The sequence below is a fragment of the Andrena cerasifolii genome, chromosome 2 (genome assembly GCF_050908995.1).
Source record: "Andrena cerasifolii isolate SP2316 chromosome 2, iyAndCera1_principal, whole genome shotgun sequence".
Taxonomy (NCBI): domain Eukaryota; kingdom Metazoa; phylum Arthropoda; class Insecta; order Hymenoptera; family Andrenidae; genus Andrena; species Andrena cerasifolii.
In genome coordinates, this window is record NC_135119.1 from 23,762,845 (window position 1) to 23,779,890 (window position 17,046).

General features: G+C 42.3%; 2 protein-coding genes and 1 long non-coding RNA gene across 4 annotated transcripts; 2 read left to right on the forward strand and 1 right to left on the reverse strand.

Moving 5' to 3' along the window:
* Nucleotides 1-173: 173 nt before the first annotated feature.
* Nucleotides 174-6,046, forward strand: LOC143366210 (GILT-like protein C02D5.2). Its single transcript, XM_076807067.1, has 4 exons — nucleotides 174-629; nucleotides 1,206-1,399; nucleotides 2,118-2,438; nucleotides 2,553-6,046. The coding sequence occupies exons 1-4, from the start codon at nucleotides 515-517 to the stop codon at nucleotides 2,640-2,642; spliced, it is 720 nt and encodes a 239-aa protein (XP_076663182.1). The 5' UTR covers nucleotides 174-514; the 3' UTR covers nucleotides 2,643-6,046.
* On the reverse strand, nucleotides 5,173-11,370 carry LOC143366212 (calmodulin). 2 transcript variants are annotated; one of them, XM_076807072.1, is made up of 5 exons: nucleotides 11,235-11,370; nucleotides 11,091-11,161; nucleotides 8,264-8,438; nucleotides 7,751-7,993; nucleotides 5,173-7,532 (listed from the first exon to the last, which is right to left on the reverse strand). In XM_076807072.1, the coding sequence occupies exons 2-5, from the start codon at nucleotides 11,091-11,093 to the stop codon at nucleotides 7,504-7,506; spliced, it is 450 nt and encodes a 149-aa protein (XP_076663187.1). In that variant the 5' UTR covers nucleotides 11,094-11,161; nucleotides 11,235-11,370; the 3' UTR covers nucleotides 5,173-7,503. The 2 variants fall into 2 exon arrangements, with proteins under 2 accessions (XP_076663187.1, XP_076663186.1); XM_076807071.1 differs by lacking the exons at nucleotides 11,091-11,161; nucleotides 11,235-11,370 and adding an exon at nucleotides 10,372-10,407.
* A 156-nt stretch (nucleotides 11,371-11,526) lies between these two features.
* On the forward strand, nucleotides 11,527-15,262 carry LOC143366213 (uncharacterized). The gene is made up of 2 exons (XR_013084688.1): nucleotides 11,527-13,851; nucleotides 14,160-15,262. It is a non-coding gene; the product is annotated as an uncharacterized LOC143366213 (long non-coding RNA).
* The last annotated feature ends 1,784 nt before the right edge of the window (nucleotides 15,263-17,046 follow it).

Below are 17,046 nucleotides of genomic sequence, written 5' to 3' on the forward strand. Positions count from 1 at the left end.
ATAATTGCATTTACCAGGTTGAGGTTACTTTCCCATATCTTTCTCCTCGATTACTTACGTTCCTTACATTCATTTCTTCATAAATTACCATTGATAAATACTTTGACAAATATAATTGGCAGCTACTGTATACACACCCCACCTAAAAAAAAATTACAAACGTTCCGAATTTCATTCATTTCATGCATTTATTAACCCGTTAAATGCGGACATAAACTCTCAGCGATATCGTTGTTAATCCATTTTCTAGTGGATGAAGGGCAGCGTTAACATGTGGCTATTAAAAAGCAAAGATATCTTAATAAAATCCTATCTTATCAAATTGCCAACAACGAGGGAACCGTGGAAAAGAGCAGAGTCGCAGTAGGTCATACGGAATGCTGTCAACGCATTTACTTCCATGTTCATCGCAATGTTACACCACTGAGATTCCTCTTAACCGTCTGAGATTGTTACATCACTTAGAAAATCCACTCCCGCGGTATCGTTGTAACAGTTTCTGCGGTTACGGATAATGGGATTAGGAAGTTTTCGATGGAGGGTACTATTGATCGTTATATCAGCCTTACTTCTCTGGCAGTCGTTGAAAGTTTGGCTAAATTTCGCTCAGGAAAAGTCCGTCACAGAAGGTAAAAAAATACGGATGCATGTGTAAACGTATGGCGAAATAGGTGCGTGTTCCGATTCCGTTCACGTTCTCGCGTATAATCAGTTACCTTATTCTTAAAAATATTCTGCAACTACGCTACGTTCGTAGAATTGCATTTTATTCGGCATGCACGCCATTGGAACGCAGAATTCTTTTTTAATAACATAAATGTGGAGTCTAACCTGGAGCGTGTAATTAGTCCGCAGCTTTCAAACATACCTGTCGTAATAAAATATCCGTGCTCGGTTCTGTTTACACCTAATAAGTATTTTGTAAATTATAAGTTTTCACGAGCAGGGTTTCGATGCCTTTAACGCTACGAATCAGATTTTTGTCGCTGTATAAAATTTTGCAAAAACGTAAATTACAAGATCTATAAATTTCGACATTAATGCGCGATTCTGTTTCGCAGTCATTAATTTCGACGTAATATTTAATATTTATTAACACGATATCGTAAAACGTTAGTCTTTTTATTGACAGTTAGAATGAAACTTTTAATTTACAATCGCACAACTTTCTTGACTGTTGCGGATATCTGCTAAGTTTTGTATAGCACAGCTTCAGGACAACCAGCCGGTAACGTTAAGCCAGAAAGATGACCGGACCAAGCAAAGAGTCCACATCGCGATATACTACGAAGCGTTATGCCCGGATTCGCGCAGCTTCTTTGTTAAACAGTTATTGCCAACGTATCATAGAATTCCAGACAGCGTGAAAGTGCAGCTAATACCTTATGGGAAAGCAACGGTGAGGCATTTTATCAAGAGAACAGAAATATATAATATTTATGTAGCATTTAATTTTCCAATGAATAATTCTGTAACTTTAAGTCCCTGCACATTTATTACTTACCAGTTTTATGTATATATATATAAGATTTATTTTCAGCCTCAACGGCCTTGAAAAGGAACTTGGTTTTACAATTTTTCCATTCGTTCATCCACTCTGACGTTCCTACTATCTTACAAACTACAATCTAACTCATATTTCCTTTCTTTTAAATTTCCTTTCTATCTCTTTCATCCACCCTACTATGCTCCCATTTACTGTCCCCTCTAATACCCTTTCTATACTGTATCCTAGTCTCTCTGTTTCCGTGCAGTCTTCAATTAGATGCTTCGAAGTCCCCGGTCCTCTCTCGCACAGTCCGCAGTTAGATGCTTCAAAGTCCCAGGTCCTCTCTCGCACAGTCCGCATCTTCTCTCTTCTTCCTTCATCTAATACCTGTTATTCACGTCGAGATTCCCACACCTCGCTCTGGCTATTCCCTTCCCCTCTCTTACTTAATTATTCCGGCATACTTATACATCTAATTAACTTATAATATTTATTGTACCACTTACCAGTTTGATATATTATTAAGAATATAAGTAGAGAATGCGTCTTTTTTATATGTGAATTACTGGTTCAGAATGGTTGCACGTATAGATTTCGAAGACTCCATGATATTTAAATGTTTTTACAGACGGTAAAGACTAAGGACGATTATGAATTCATGTGCCAACATGGACCGATCGAATGCGAGGCGAATATGATTCATGCGTGCTCCATAGATATGCTAAAAAATTCTTCCGTTCAATTGGAGTATATATCCTGCATGATTAAGAATAATATAGAACCGCTGCGCATTATGGAAGCCTGCGCAAAGAAGATGTACATAGATCATACGCGCATTCTCAAGTGTTTCACTGGAACGAAAGGCAAGGAACTTCTAGCTAACTACGGAGAGCTAACGAACGAATTAACGCCGAGAGTATCTTTCATACCGACTGTGGTGCTCGACGGGGTAAGCTCGCGGTTCCTTTTTTCTTACGAGCCTCGAAAGTTCTTTGAAACGTTTAAATAGCTGTTTCTGAGTTTACCGCTCGCACCACTAAATCTATGAAATATGTATTTCTAGAGTTCTGAGAACCAGGCGAGGATACTAAAAAATTTACTACAAGAAGTGTGCCTACATCTTAAAATCATGCCAGAAGGTTGTACATTGTAAAAATACATGAAATGTTTATAAGTCGTATCTTTCAGAAAGATATGCGTGAAATACAGTATTTTTACATAACTTCTTTACGAGTTTAATGAATACTAGAATTTTTAGGAAAATACCTCACAAATTTCGGCCAATTTTAATGCTAGCTTCTTTTTGGAATGTAGTTTATTAATACCCCATCATTGGGGAGGAAATTGAAATCTGCAAATTCCTCGTGTTGAGGGAAAACAAGTCGAAAATTCTTTACTTCGTCTTTAAGGTGTACTTATACCAGCGAAGGCCAGTTGGAGTCATTTGGGAGCCCGGGCTCCACGATGTTTACCAGAGCCCCGCGGAAGGGGAGCTCGAAAGCCAATGATAACGTGGGCGCGCAACGGATAGGGAAAACTGTAAGAGCGTAAGTAATAGCGTGCGGTGCAAGCTCGTACCCATAGGCTGAAATAACTGGCCCTCTTAGGCCCTACTACAATTTTCACTATCCGTCGCGCGCCCACGTTATCATTGGCTTTCGCGCTCCCCTTCCGCGCGCGGCTCTAGTAAGCATCATGGGGCCCGGACTCCCAAATGACTCCACTGGCCTTCGTTGACTTATGCAATTAAAATTTAGACACTCGACTTCTGGCGCGCTTTATTTAATTGTAACAGCTCGTGAATTGTACGCGATATACGTGGTATGGATATTTCAGAGTAGGTAACGTAGATTTTAGAATATTAAATATAGTTCGGTCGATAGTTTCTCGATTTTTACTCGTATATGAAAGATACGATTATTTCACTCACTCTGACTTTTCGCAAGAACTATTCTTCAAGACAGTAGCACGCACTTAGGCTGCCGAAACTCCATTGGCCGTTCGAAGGTCCGACTTTCGGGGGATATCAGTTTAGAAAAACAGATGGGTGAGGTTTGCTGCGTTATTAAATACGCCTATTTGTCAGTTCTCCCTCTCTTTTCAATTTCATTCTATTTACATGTCTTATGTACCCTAACATTTAAACGACGCGCACCGGTAGTCGTAAGCGTTAGCTACTTATATCTTGAGGAAGAAAGCGTCGAATTGCAAGACTTCTCGATTTCTTTTAGTCGGTTTGTGTCATATAATTTTCGCACGCTCTGCGTAATATTTGAAGAGCCGAGATTCTTCGTTACCTTCTAAATTTCGTTACAACAACGTTATGATTAGATATTAAAACGAAGCGAAGCTGCAGTTTTTATTGCGAATATACAAATTACAGTGGCCCTACTAACAGATATGCCCCGTTTCTTCCAATATCACTGATTTCGAGAAACCGTTAAAGAAGGGATCATTGAAAACCGAAGTGTGAAAAGGTCGCGTTTTCTTTTCCCCTTTGCTGTTTAGATCTTGATCTAGAACGTACGCAGAAAGATGCAAATGCGTTGAAAATCGGAACCATTATCGTTCGTGGTACACGCTCACGTTACATTACTCCCTTGATACGCAAATGTTACGCTTTAAATAATAAATTAAGAATGATATGTAGGACAAAAGAAAACACTTTGAAAAGACATGACGATTATAAAATGTCCATCGATTCTTCATTGAGTAATTAAGAATCAATCGGTCGTTTAATGTATGGGAACAATTTATTAACTTAATATCAACACTTTATACAAACTGTGTCGCTTCGTGACGCACGATAAGTGAAGTATGCCTTTGATATGGCGAAGATTATTTCACATACAATAGAAACAATGAGCGTACATGTTTCGTATTACAAGAGAAAGAAACTTATAGCGAGAATAATAATCTCTTTTCAGCCGAATGGATAATTACACATTTATTAGAATCATCTTCTCTTTTTCTTTTAAATGGTAAACATGGAAAATAAATAACTTCTTATTCGCGTCACGACGGAGCTTCATAAATATCGCATTTAATAATATACTTTATATATTTTCGAAGGAAGGATTGAGAACAAGAGTGACTCGAATAGAATTTCAACTATTTATTTGCAAAGAACGAACGTCTCGAAAACGCGACTTCTTTTTATTTTTGGGAGGTGGGGAGGGCGGAGGAGGGGCAGGAGGAAAACGAGAACGCGATTTTTTGCTTACTTCATGACTGATTTCAAGCTACGGGTTCTCCCTTAAGACGCAATACTGATTTCTTTTTTAACTTAGTATCGCCCCTCGGCGCTCGCTTATAGAGAACTCTCGTGAAATCATTTCCTTTTTATCTTTTCCCCTTAATACAGGAAAATTAGTTTACGAGTATGTATAATTGGCGACACGAATATAAAATTAATATTAAATACTGGAATATATTCTTTATAACTTAGACTTAAACACTAACGGTCAATGATCGATGAAACGAGCAATAAACTGTTAAGCATTTAAATATAGGGAGATATCCATCGAATAAACTCTACATATCACCATTTACAAAAGGACTTCCTCGCGATTCGGTCTTTCCTTTTTCTTTTTTCCCTTTTCTTACAAAGTGAGAACATTCTCGTCGCGAATCGATAATGTTAACTCCTTTCTTTTTTTTCTCTCTCTCTCTCTTTCTCTCGCTCTTTCTTGTCTGTTCACAATAACGACACAGAGCTGTCAGAACGACTGCGAGTAAACGTAAAAGTAATTCCCAAGAGTTCGATCGTTTTCAAGGAAAGAACAGGATTTTTCGAGTTCGGTGGAAACTTCGAAGAGATATGTTAACGCGAATTATTACATACATATCTGTCGACAGAACTATTCTCTAGATGCCGTCGAGAAATGACGATGAGATTGATTAACTGCTGAAACGAGAGGTCCATTGGTTAATGAAGGAAACGAATCGAGTAGTTGTGACCTAAAAATGAGGATACATTTATTTTGTCTTTTTATGATCAATGCGATCTAGGTCACCAGAAATACAAGTACTTCTCATTTTGTTCACTTCAATATATTAAATAATAAAGGACTGTGGAGGAATTGTTTCTTTCTTCTTTTCTTCCTTTTTTCGTAAATTAGTTTTATATATATATATATATGTACATATGCATATATATATATACATACATATATATATATGTATATATAATATATATTACATATATATTATGACTGAACCACCGACAACACACGTGTGTGTTTCCCACCGTTCGGTGTCTGTTCTTTACTCTTAGTTCTTAAGTAACATTTTATCCGTACGAATCGCACAAAATCACACCAGTTTCTCCGGTTCTAGTTGCTCCGCTTTACGAGACTGGCACGCACCCCTGGGCGAAGGAAAATATAATGCACCGATCACTGTTGTGACTTGATCTCTCCATTTTAAAATCCCTCATCCCTTTCTATTTTCTCCGTTGTTTCCGCTTAATTTTTTTTTGTTGGTTTTTTCTTCGTTAACATATATATATATATACATATACAGATGTATATACATATATATATATATTTCAACAAAAGTGGTGTCGACGTTGCGTAATGCGCGCGCGCGTATTTTTAAGGCTTTTTCTTTCCTCAGTGGAGACAAGATACAAACGGGAGAGATTAGAATGAAATTGGATTACAGAACGCACTTGGTGAAATGTGTCTTTATGTGTTCGTTTCTCTGTAATTTCTCATATGTGTGTGCTGTGTGTACAATAATGTAGACTGAAGGCGTAACGGAGGTCGAAAAAGCATATAGAGAGAAGTTCTCTTTTCGCTAGGTGGGGAATGGGTCGAGACTTCAACGCGACTCGATTCCGTAGATCCACCTGGCTCTACGGGAGAGCCCCCTCGAGGTTTCTCCATTTCATTGCTCCTTTCTAGTAAGTCCTTAATCCTTATACACTTTTTCTTCGATAATTTCTTCTCGATTATTCAGAGGGATCGTTAAATTATCCGCTATGACGCAACGTAGAATACACAGTGTGTACAGAGCCATCGATAAGCCAAAAGGTCGGAGCCCCGCGGCTCGCTTTCCCCGGACTCTGGTGAACGATCTTCGAATCCCGAAAATTCTCATTGACAGAACGAAGTGACAAACGCTAAACATGTACATTTACTGATAAAAATTTTTCGCTACGACGTATGATATATCGACGTCGTACATTATAAGCGAGTTTCTTCGGTCGGGAGGCGAATGAAACAAAATCTGAATTCGCCCCCGGCGAAGGAACGGGCTTGGATAATGCCCTGTATCGATAACGCGCGATAGATTCTCTTTCCTTTCCTTCGACGCTTTTCCCCTCTCCCTGCCTACCGAGCGAGTGTCGTCTGTGCCGATACATCGGAGAGCAGCGGAATTTACAAAAGAAAATTTGTACGAAGGGATGTTCGCGGAGACGCGTGTGCATAGAAGAGACAGAAAAGGGCCGAAACGAGAGGAAAGCAAGCGGAACGTACTATTTTTACCTTTTATCATCAACAAACATGCGCGCGTCTGTTTCTCATACATATACATATTTAACGTTTCTTTAATTATACTCTTTCATACGGAAATAAATCACCTTTCTGTGTATATATACGTGTCTATTGTACGTGTGCTTGTATTATCTGTCGCATCTGTGTGTATGTGCGCGTGTAATGTGTACTCATTTTTTTTTTCTTTAAATGTTCCATGTTGGTATGTATGTACGTATGGCGTGTAATGTGTGGTTAAGTATTTCTCGTGTATTTAAAGATAATGATTTTAGTGGTATAACTCTTTTAATTAAACAATTGCCCTGTATTACTTATCGTTAATGATGATTAACGCGTGTTGGACGTTGACTTTTTCGCGTTTTATAGACATCTTTGCGTCCAGATACAAGGTTTTTTTTCACTTTCTGGTCGATTCGCTTTTTTGTTAACATTATATTTTCTTTGTTTCTTGATTTATTTTTAATACGTCAACACCACTCCGAGTTGCAAGTTTTTCCATTACACAGGTTGCATTCACTTTGATGTCATCATTGTGACGAATTCTAGAGAAACAAAAAATCGTAACACTTATAATTCCAGCTGCCGGGGAACGTCGTAGCTCAGAAAAATCGTGCTTAAACTCTAAACTTAGGCTAAATCTGAAAGGTTGAAAGATTTAGTAACCGTTCGTGTCGCAGACTGTTATGGGGGGACGCACGGCAGGGTAAATAACGATGGTGCGAAATAGCAGTGTCCGGTAAGAAAATTATTGTTGTACAACCTTCGTAATTAACTTGGCCGTCGCCATCAATGTCAGCCTCCCGAATCATTTCATCTACTTCCTCGTCAGTGAGTTTCTCGCCAAGATTTGTCATTACATGTCTGAGTTCCGCCGCAGATATAAAACCATTCCCATCCTTATCAAATACTCTGAAGGCCTCCCTAATTTCCTCCTCGCTATCAGTGTCCTTCATTTTGCGGGCCATCATGGTTAAGAACTCCGGGAAATCGATTGTGCCATTACCTACAATTCCAAGTATTTTTAGTTTCGATTTTTTCTGAAATCAGATTTTTTCCAATATTTTTAATAATGAGGTACCAATGAGCAGCGCAAAAAGTTTCTGTCTCTTTTTTTCATTATGCAAAGAATGAGAGCGCAGGGATGTGTGTGTGTGTGTGTGTCTCGAAAGGTCGCCCGTGTCGCATGCAGTGTAACGAATGTAAAAAGGATTGCATAATGAATAGCGCAAACATAACTTTCTTTACATTATATAGTACAATTATGATAAAATACCGTCTGCGTCCACTTCATTGATCATGTCCTGAAGCTCGGCTTCTGTAGGATTTTGACCTAGCGATCGCATAACTGTACCCAACTCTTTGGTCGTAATGGTACCATCTCCATCTTTGTCAAATAGCGAAAATGCTTCCTTAAATTCTGCGATTTGTTCTTCTGTGAGTTGATCGGCCTTTAAACAAGAAAACAGTCCATTTTATAACGACCCGCATGCGTCATTAGTATTACAGTATTTCGGGGAGATAAGAGTATTAAAATAAAAGTTACTTAGCATAAAATAACCTTACGCGTTGCTTAAACGGTCCTACGAACGAATCTTAAGAATAGAAACTAAATAAATTTTTATACAAGTTTCTTCTCGATTAGGAACATTTTGAGAATTTGATTTTACTTAAATGTCGCGAATCACTATTATGGCTAATGCGCACCTAGTTATCTACAATTACTAACGGCTATTTTAATTTTGCAGGTTAAACAAACTTGAACAGGATTGTGCTACATATTTCGGTGGAGACGTAGCGAATATTTCATATGACTAATTTATATTCATCGTTGCATGTATATACGATTAAATGTTTAATATAACTCGATATGTATTGCTCGCGTTAAAGTGAAATCATTCTGTATATTTCATTCTAGTTTTTCTCTCACAGAATTGATAGAATGTGCGTTTGTGGTATGTGAAGCTTTAATTCTACTTAATGTAATTACGTTTCAAATAAAACAATTCATCGAATTTTTCTGTTATCGAAATATACGAAATCGTTTGGCAGAATTAAGGGGAAAGGAATCATTGAGGTAGAAACTGTTTTAAACTGGACAATAAGTTCTAGAATGAGAGGCCTCGCGATATATAGGTCAGCCATACACCCTAGATATTCTTCTATATATTTCACACAGAAATATCAGTGAGCATTGGATGCGTATATATCGCAAAATGTCAAATAAAACAATAACCCAATGACTCACACTTCGGGTGTAAATACGTATCTTAGAAACAAATTCATCTTCGACATTTTCGAAAAATGAAAGTAAAAAAAGGTCGCAATTGCGTTAGAATTGAGGACAGATTAACTGTTTCGCTATAATATCCGGGAGTCCAGCCGTATGTAAAATTAATTTTAATTTCTCGCGTGATAAAGGGAAATTCGTATTTTAGGTTATGCGGCGAAAACGTCGATAAGCAGGTTCGAGCGCGACATCGCTATAGAAGCCATTGCGAATTCTCGAAATGGAGATTGTAAATAGAATCGCGATAATTCTATAAGTATTCGGTAATAAAGGGGAGTGGTGGTATTTAGAGTAAGCCGTGAAATTATTTTCCCAATTCTCGGGCGTAAATGCGAAAGCCCTGTGTAAAGGTAAATTAATTTCAATTTCCACGAAGAGAATTTGTGACAACCAAGGGAAGGTTGGGTGCAAGAACGTATAAAGAATACGGGGAATTGGCGCAACGGTGAGAGACCGCGAAAATCAATAGTGAGGTATACCGTGTAACGGTGATTGTCGAATGCTACACAACTACACATCATGGGAGAAAGAGCCAACATCCGAAAAAAAAACTTCTATAATTAGAAATCCGCAGAGTCAATATTTTCTATTGCGCACTCTAGTCCGTAGAAAAAAAAATCGGATTGAAAAAGGTCCCCGGATAAATACGAAACGGAAAATAGGATGATGGTCTGGAGGTTCCACTGAACCGTAAATTCAAGTTTCCTCCGAATTCGCAATTGCGCCTGCGAGGGTAAAATAGCGACATGACTTAAGCATATGTATTATATTATCGCTGAGAATCCATTTGGATCGCGCGGCGACTAATTGCGAATCCGTTTGACAAGCGAAGTAAGTTCGAAAATCCGGTTAGAAAGTACATCGGCCACGTATAAATATATACTTCGCCGTAGAACTGATTATTCGAGCTGAAATTTGGCGCCAGGGACTGGATACGAGCCGTAAGTTCGCAAGGTGGTATCCACTATCCAAAGGGAAGTGCCGATAGGAAATTATCTCGTAGGAGGCTCGATAATCTCCAGATAAGATATTTCAGGCTGACGGTAAATCTGGCGAACTCTCTTCTGCTTAACATAATTGTATATTGGACTTACCATCGTATGTAAATGTACCATTAAATATACTTGACGGCGCACGACGTTTTAGGAGCGACACGTCGGCTCTCTCGAAAGAGTTTTTCACCGTGGCAACTGCCGCTACGCTACACACCTCCGAACGTGTCGAAAATGCTCGGGAAGGGGGGGGGGGGGAAAAAAAGCCATCGGCCCCCGTTTCGGACGGGGATCGATCGGTCACTCCGATGGTTTCGCAAGGTCTCGATGTCGAACTCTCTCGACCTGTGACATCTCCGTAGATTGGGAGAAAATAAGCGTGTGCAAGCTGCTGGAGGAGGAGCGGATCGATAGTTGGGTCCATCTCTCTCTCTCCGCGGGTACCGGCCATTGCGAATGTGTAATATGAAAATAGTGCGTAGAGTAAAAGGATACGTAGGGCAAGCGAGGGAATGCCGCAGGAACGGGAACGGAGTATTTCCGATACAGATAGAGCGTACGGAGGAGACGGGCATTTCCGTAAATGCGTTATCGGGTCGGTTGCACGTGCACTCGGCGCGTCAATGCGGCAAACGAAAGCGGCCAGGGCGAGGGCGAACGCGAGGGCGAGGGGCCGGCCGCCGAAGCGACGTACGGACCACGGTCCCGTTCTCGCGTAGGCACACGCACGCACGAACCCATAGACGCGTGAACGCGTGAACGCACGAACGGTGGGACGTCGCGGCGCGGCACCAGCAGCCGGATAGAGGAGACGGACTTACCATTTTGGCTCGTGTGTTTTCACGGGGGGCCCTCGGTTGCGGCTCGACGATCTCAGCTATCGCTTCGGGCACTGGACACAAAAGGATACCGTTTATTCACAATTTACCGAGGGAGAACGCAACGTGGAAAATGGAAAAACTTGCGGTGTGTGTGCACGAAAGCGCGGACAGGCACGCAATACGACACGGCCGACGAGAAACGCACTCGGGACAGCAATGGAGTCCACCGTTCTCTATCGGTGTACGAGCCTCTCTGGCGCTTGTCTCGGTCAGGTATCACTACGCCGCCCCTAACGGGCTACGCGGCGCGCGCCTCCCTATTGGTCGGCCGTAAAGGCGGGGGGTTAAGGGGAGTTCACGCGGCGACGCGCCGCGGCGTTCCCTACGCGGTCGGCAGATAGTCCCGTGCGGCTTCCCCTCGGCGAGAAAACCGTGAAAAAACGACCGGTTTTTAATTGGACAAACGGGAAGAAGTAGGAACGACGCGACACCCGGTCCACGGAACGCTCGACACGGACGACCGTGCAAATCCGTTTTACATGCGGGGTGGGTGCGGTCGTGTTTACAGGACAAGTCCGGGCGAACTAACCGGGCCTGTGATTGGCCGACGCGCACCTGCAATGCGTCAGGCAGCCGCGCGGACTGTGCCGCCGCCGGCTACCGGGTCAAAGCCGGGCTTCCCTGCGAGAGATGGCTCGAATGCAATGAGCGGGTTTTTCGGGCGCGTTTAGCCCTACACACACCTTCTCTTTCTCCGTTTCTCTATTCTCCCCCTCCCCGCTCTCCTGTCTCCCTCTCCTTTATCCTCATCCTCCCTGTGTCTATCTTCGTCTCGATCCTTACCCTCGTTCTCTTTCTCCTTACCTTTTCCGTTACTGTTTCTTCGATCTCTTTCTCCTTCCCGCTCCCCTCCCCCCCACCCCCTCTCAGCGCGCTTTATCCCTGCCTCTCTTTCCATCCTCTGGCTTCTACCGCACAGTGCCGCGATTCCTATCGTACGCGCTATTCCATCCTGCGTCTCCTTATACATGACTGACAGAGGCGCCCGCACGAGCAGCACGACCGTCGTAATTCCACGAGTAATTCTTAAGGGACGGTCGATTCTACCACCGTTCCTGGCATCGCCGGATATCCAACGGTTTAAACGCGACCAATGGGTCCGGTGGAAAACAGAGGCACCTTGGGACGTTTAGGAGAGAGAGGCGGTGCGGCTCTCTCCACTCCGCTCTGTGTGTACCTCGTCCGGAGGACGATATTAGGTCACGATGGGTTAATGCTTACGGGCTATGCGGGACGTTTTAAAATGGTCTTCGGCGTCCCTAGCGAACGATGCTGGTTAATGAGTGGCACGGACACCTGCGAATCCATTATCGAGGCGGGCGAATTTTATCTCGAGTAACGAATAAATTCCCTTTTACTTCCTTGCGTGCTCGCTGCATTACCGTTCGGCCGAAACATGGCTCCTAACGAATTCTCAGCTTGCAAGATAGGTACGAAGGATAGCATCCACGATTGTGCGTTTAGTGTCGAGCATTAAAGAAACGCTTCTGCGTTGCCGTGTGTAAGCGGAGAAGATTTATCCGCGTCAAGATTTACTGCGTTTATTGAATTAAACGAAATGTACGTGGCGCAGCGTTTCTCGTATTCGTTAGAACAAATTTCCCCCGCGATATGTGAAGTAAGCATCCGTTTCGCGTCGTATCGAAATTACTCGATCTCGCCATTGAAATAAGCTTCTCTCGCCGAGGAGAAAGAAATATGTAGGAAGTATCGCACTTCGATTCCCACGGCTAAAGCTGCGCTTACTTCTTCGACCACCCGCATCAAATTTTCTACGATCAGCCCCTCGTTTAATTGAAACCGAGAAACAATCCTTCTCCCTCGCCCCGATGGGGCACATTCCGCTGGAATATTGATAAAATCATCGGACTCTGTTATCAACTTTAGTGGAAAGAAAATATTTAGGTGGCCTATTTCACGTGGGCCACCCCTTGCATTAACTCCAGAAGTGGCAGCGGTTTCAATGTCCTTTCATAGAATCGGTCGATATCTTCTTAAATAAAAATAATGCGCGTACGCGTTCGCACACCGACGGAATACAGAACGCCGGGGGGAGGGCGGAGAAATATATCGGGCTTCAGCCCAACAATATTCAGTTATTACGCGCAGCTTTGATCTTATAGCTCATCATTCGCAGGAGTCGTTAATAAATAAAGGGAAACAATGCTGCAGGGAATATCGTGTTTTTTTTTTTTTTAAATTGCCGTGCACCAGAAGGGGCATTCTTCTCATCGTTAGACTCGCGTGGATATTTTTAAATATTTTATAATCAGAATATATGAGAGCCGGGGACCCTTTCTTTCTGTAGTCAGATAGGGCGCTTGAAAATCCCAGGCGGACGGAGAAGAAAGGATATATGGCGAGGAGAATGTGAATACTAATATAGGAACGATGTGACCGATAAGAAATTAGACTAGTTCTAATTTAGTTTTAATAAAGAATTATATATTGCTCATATTAAGGGTAATAATGAAGCCACTTAGATTTTCATGTAGATACCCAGTGGCGGATTTAACATGGCGGCCGATGAGCAGTTACCGCCTGGGCCCCGCGCAGAAGGCCCCCCAGGGCCCCATCTTTAATAAAATTATAATTTTATCCAAACTATATTGTTTTTCTGTACTACTACACTAAGACCGTTTTTAGTAAATTAACTCTACATTTTCCTGAAAAATGGGCCCCTTCAGAAGGTCTGGGTCAGGTATGGGTTATGATATTATCCAAACTATATTTTTTCTGTAATACTACACTAAGACGGTTTTTAGTAAATTAACTCTACATTTTCCTGAAAAATGGGCCCCTTCAGAAGGCCCCCTAGGGCCCAAATCTTAAAAAAAAAACGATTTTATCCAAACTATATTTTTTTCAGTACTACTAGCCTTAGCCCGCTTTATTAACTACCTCCTCATTTTCCCGAAAAATGGGCCCCTCAGAACGTTTGCCACCTGGGCCTTTTTTCTTAAATCCGCCACTGTAGATTACCTATTTACAAGGTTTTTAATTTTACAGGATTGACCGGAGGCGGAACGCCCTAATTTGGTTCGAAGTACATCGGATGAATCAACCGGAATCTCCATGCCAGAAAAAAAAGATTGCATTCATAATTCATGAAGCAGAGTAACTGATTTCGACGAAGAATTTGTCGAACAAACTTTGCGCTCGGACCTACGTAATAACATTAATTTCATTGGAAACTCGATGATTCGCTTAAGATTTATTATAGATACTATAAATAATTCGAGTGATCGAAGAGGCGAATGATTCTGGTGATAAATTCCACGGTTGACGATTCTAGTCGCAGGAATGACGAGGAGCTTGGAAAGGAACGATGATGTGCAGGTACGGAAGAAACAATCGCTTTAGTAAATGGATAGAAATTCGATTCACGCGTTTCATATCGGCTGGTTACTTTGAATGCGATCATCGCATGACGCGCGAGAGAAAAATGCGAGTGACGAATCCGCGATCTCCTGCACATAGGAAGAAGGAAATGTCTAATAAACTAATTGCTACTGTTGCGTTTGAAGGTCAACAGCAAACGGCCAATTTCTGCGTTTAAAGTTGAGCGGCTCCATTGTTCCGAATGCATCCGCTAAATCGAGGGAAAAATATGTTCCCGTGTTGCGCTATAGTAATTAGCTTGACGACCGGCAGCATGGCTAACGAACAGGACGGTTCTCCTTTATTCGAAGACAAAGCTTAAAGGCTGTACCATTCAAATGAAATCGCGAGCGAAACAATGTTGCGATTCATTGCATATTTAGCGCCAAGTAAGACTACGTTACAGCTGCGGATTTATGATTGCTACATTGTTTTCGAATAACCGATTCGTTTCCCGAAGGCTGCTGCGAATAAAGTAGTTTTTAATTAAACGGCCTATGGATGCTACCTTGATAGTCCGTACTATTTTCTGGAACGGGGGTTTAGCTTATTATCTCAAGAAGATGGTAGATAAGATAGACGATAAGATACCAAGAGGATTAAAGAATCAAACGCTTCAGTTAATTAGAAATTAAAGAGTAACCTCAAAAGTGAAAGCTGCACATCTAAACAGAGTCGACGTGAATGCGACAAGCGTGTAAATTATAATAAAAGCTTGTTATGTATTTAGATTTTACTGGCACTGAAATACTACGTATACCGAATGCATCCTCCGTTCCTCTTATCGTTCATTCCGTTTCATAAATCGTTATTCCATTCCCATGTCACTTTATCAGTTTCCGGATAAGTTTACATCCGACTAGAAAATCACACGCCTCGTCAAGATCGCGAAACTCCGATTCCGGCGAATGATTTACTGAAAGAGTCGCGTTAAAACGGATATCGAGAGGTACGAAGTCGCGAACTGCGTGCTTCGCTTGCGCGCACGATGCTAACCCCTTTAAGTATGCAACGCCTATACGTGTCGTCCATTGTGAGATCCGGATGATTTGTAGCCGTGAAAAAAATGGTAATCGAGGGGTAAATGGTTTTACACGGCAATTCAAGGCGTTTCCACGCCGGCTCTGTCGTTCTTATCAGGCCATTGGCGAGAATAACGCGTCATTGCCCCGGAGCCGCAGTGAAATAATTTCCCAGCCGCGACGGTGACGTGACCACCATAACAAAGCCGCGTCGTCGCCGGGATCCTGAGGGCCCTCTCTCGTTAAATCCCCGATACCGGGCACGGGCTATAGGAATCTCGCGCGTCACGAGCACGCACGAGCGGCTCGGCCGATAATTCCCGGATTCGCTGGAATTCATAATTCGACTGAAATCGAGCGACGTCGGCGGGGCGATATCGGTATTCATAAACGGCATTCGTATCTAATAGATAATTAACAGTTTCGCCCGGTGGCCGTGACCGATATGCGGTAACGCCGTCGCACGATGCCCGCGATATCAATAATAAGCGATGGGCATGCGTGCGGCAAAAAAGAACGGCCGAGGTATAGGCGGGTAGTTAGGTATGTAACGGAAGTGGCGGTTCCTCCACGCCAATTTTTCGACGGCATAACGAGGTCACCTTGAATTTGTCAAAGGAAGCTACGGGCACAAAGCCGCGGCACGTCAATGCGAGCGCGAATGCAGGCTACGCGGCTGCAGAGCCATCCGGTTAAAATATTCTGCCGGCACCAGGGGTTAAAATTTCCCTCGTCGAAGGTCCTCGACTAGTCGTCGAATGCTTTGTCTCGCTTAGCCCGTGTTTAATCACGATTTTCAACTGTGGATGAATCCCAGCTGTTACGCCGCATGCACCATTGCGGGGCATTTACGAGGAACGTATTGTACATGGCTACGAACGTCTGCGAAATAAGAAGCACATATGTGCTCGGTAGTTAGCGAAAAAGAAACAGAAAATCGATGTTTTAACCAACCAGTTAAGTTATTAGATATAGGTAGACGTACGGCGAGCTTGTATTCCGTTCGGGAACATATAGGCACGAACGTACGTATTAAACCGCGTGCACTTTTTCCGTTGCGAGATAAGAGTGAAGAAAGAAAAGCGAAATGATTTACATGGAAAATGGGGATATCCATTAACCAAATTCGTTGGAGTAAAATACCGCCCCCCCCTGGCCCTGGGTTAATTACTTCTCATGAGACGCTTTAGCATATTTCAAGAGATAATGAGCTGGCGAGCCACACATTTGATAGAGTGGCATTACCAAAGAACAGGCTAATTTGTCTCCGCTCTCTGTCATTATGTAAAAATGAAACCATGCAATCTATCGATTTACGTTAATCACCATTACCACTTATAATACGCGTCTCGCCTTTGTATACGTACGTTGCGCTTAATAGATCGTGTATCAGGGATAGGTTGGAAGATTCTAACCTATATCGCCCATTATATCGCTAACATTTTCGTCGTCCTTGTGTAACGCGGCCCTGGAACCTTTCGTAGCCCCCCCCC

What these genes read in the sequence shown, in the direction of transcription:
- LOC143366210 (XM_076807067.1), top strand. Translation starts at nt 515, where the DNA reads ATGGGATTAGGAAGTTTTCGATGGAGGGTACTATTGATCGTTATATCA. An exon ending in GGAAAAGTCCGTCACAGAAG is followed by an intron (nt 630 to 1,205) that starts GTAAAAAAATAC and finishes AGTTTTGTATAG; the next exon opens with CACAGCTTCAGGACAACCAG. An exon ending in CGACTGTGGTGCTCGACGGG is followed by an intron (nt 2,439 to 2,552) that starts GTAAGCTCGCGG and finishes ATGTATTTCTAG; the next exon opens with AGTTCTGAGAACCAGGCGAG.
- LOC143366212 (XM_076807071.1), bottom strand. Translation starts at nt 10,392, where the DNA reads ATGGTACATTTACATACGATG. An exon ending in TGGTACATTTACATACGATG is followed by an intron (nt 8,439 to 10,371) that starts GTAAGTCCAATA and finishes TCTTGTTTAAAG; the next exon opens with GCCGATCAACTCACAGAAGA. An exon ending in CGGCCAAGTTAATTACGAAG is followed by an intron (nt 7,533 to 7,750) that starts GTTGTACAACAA and finishes TTGTTTCTCTAG; the next exon opens with AATTCGTCACAATGATGACA.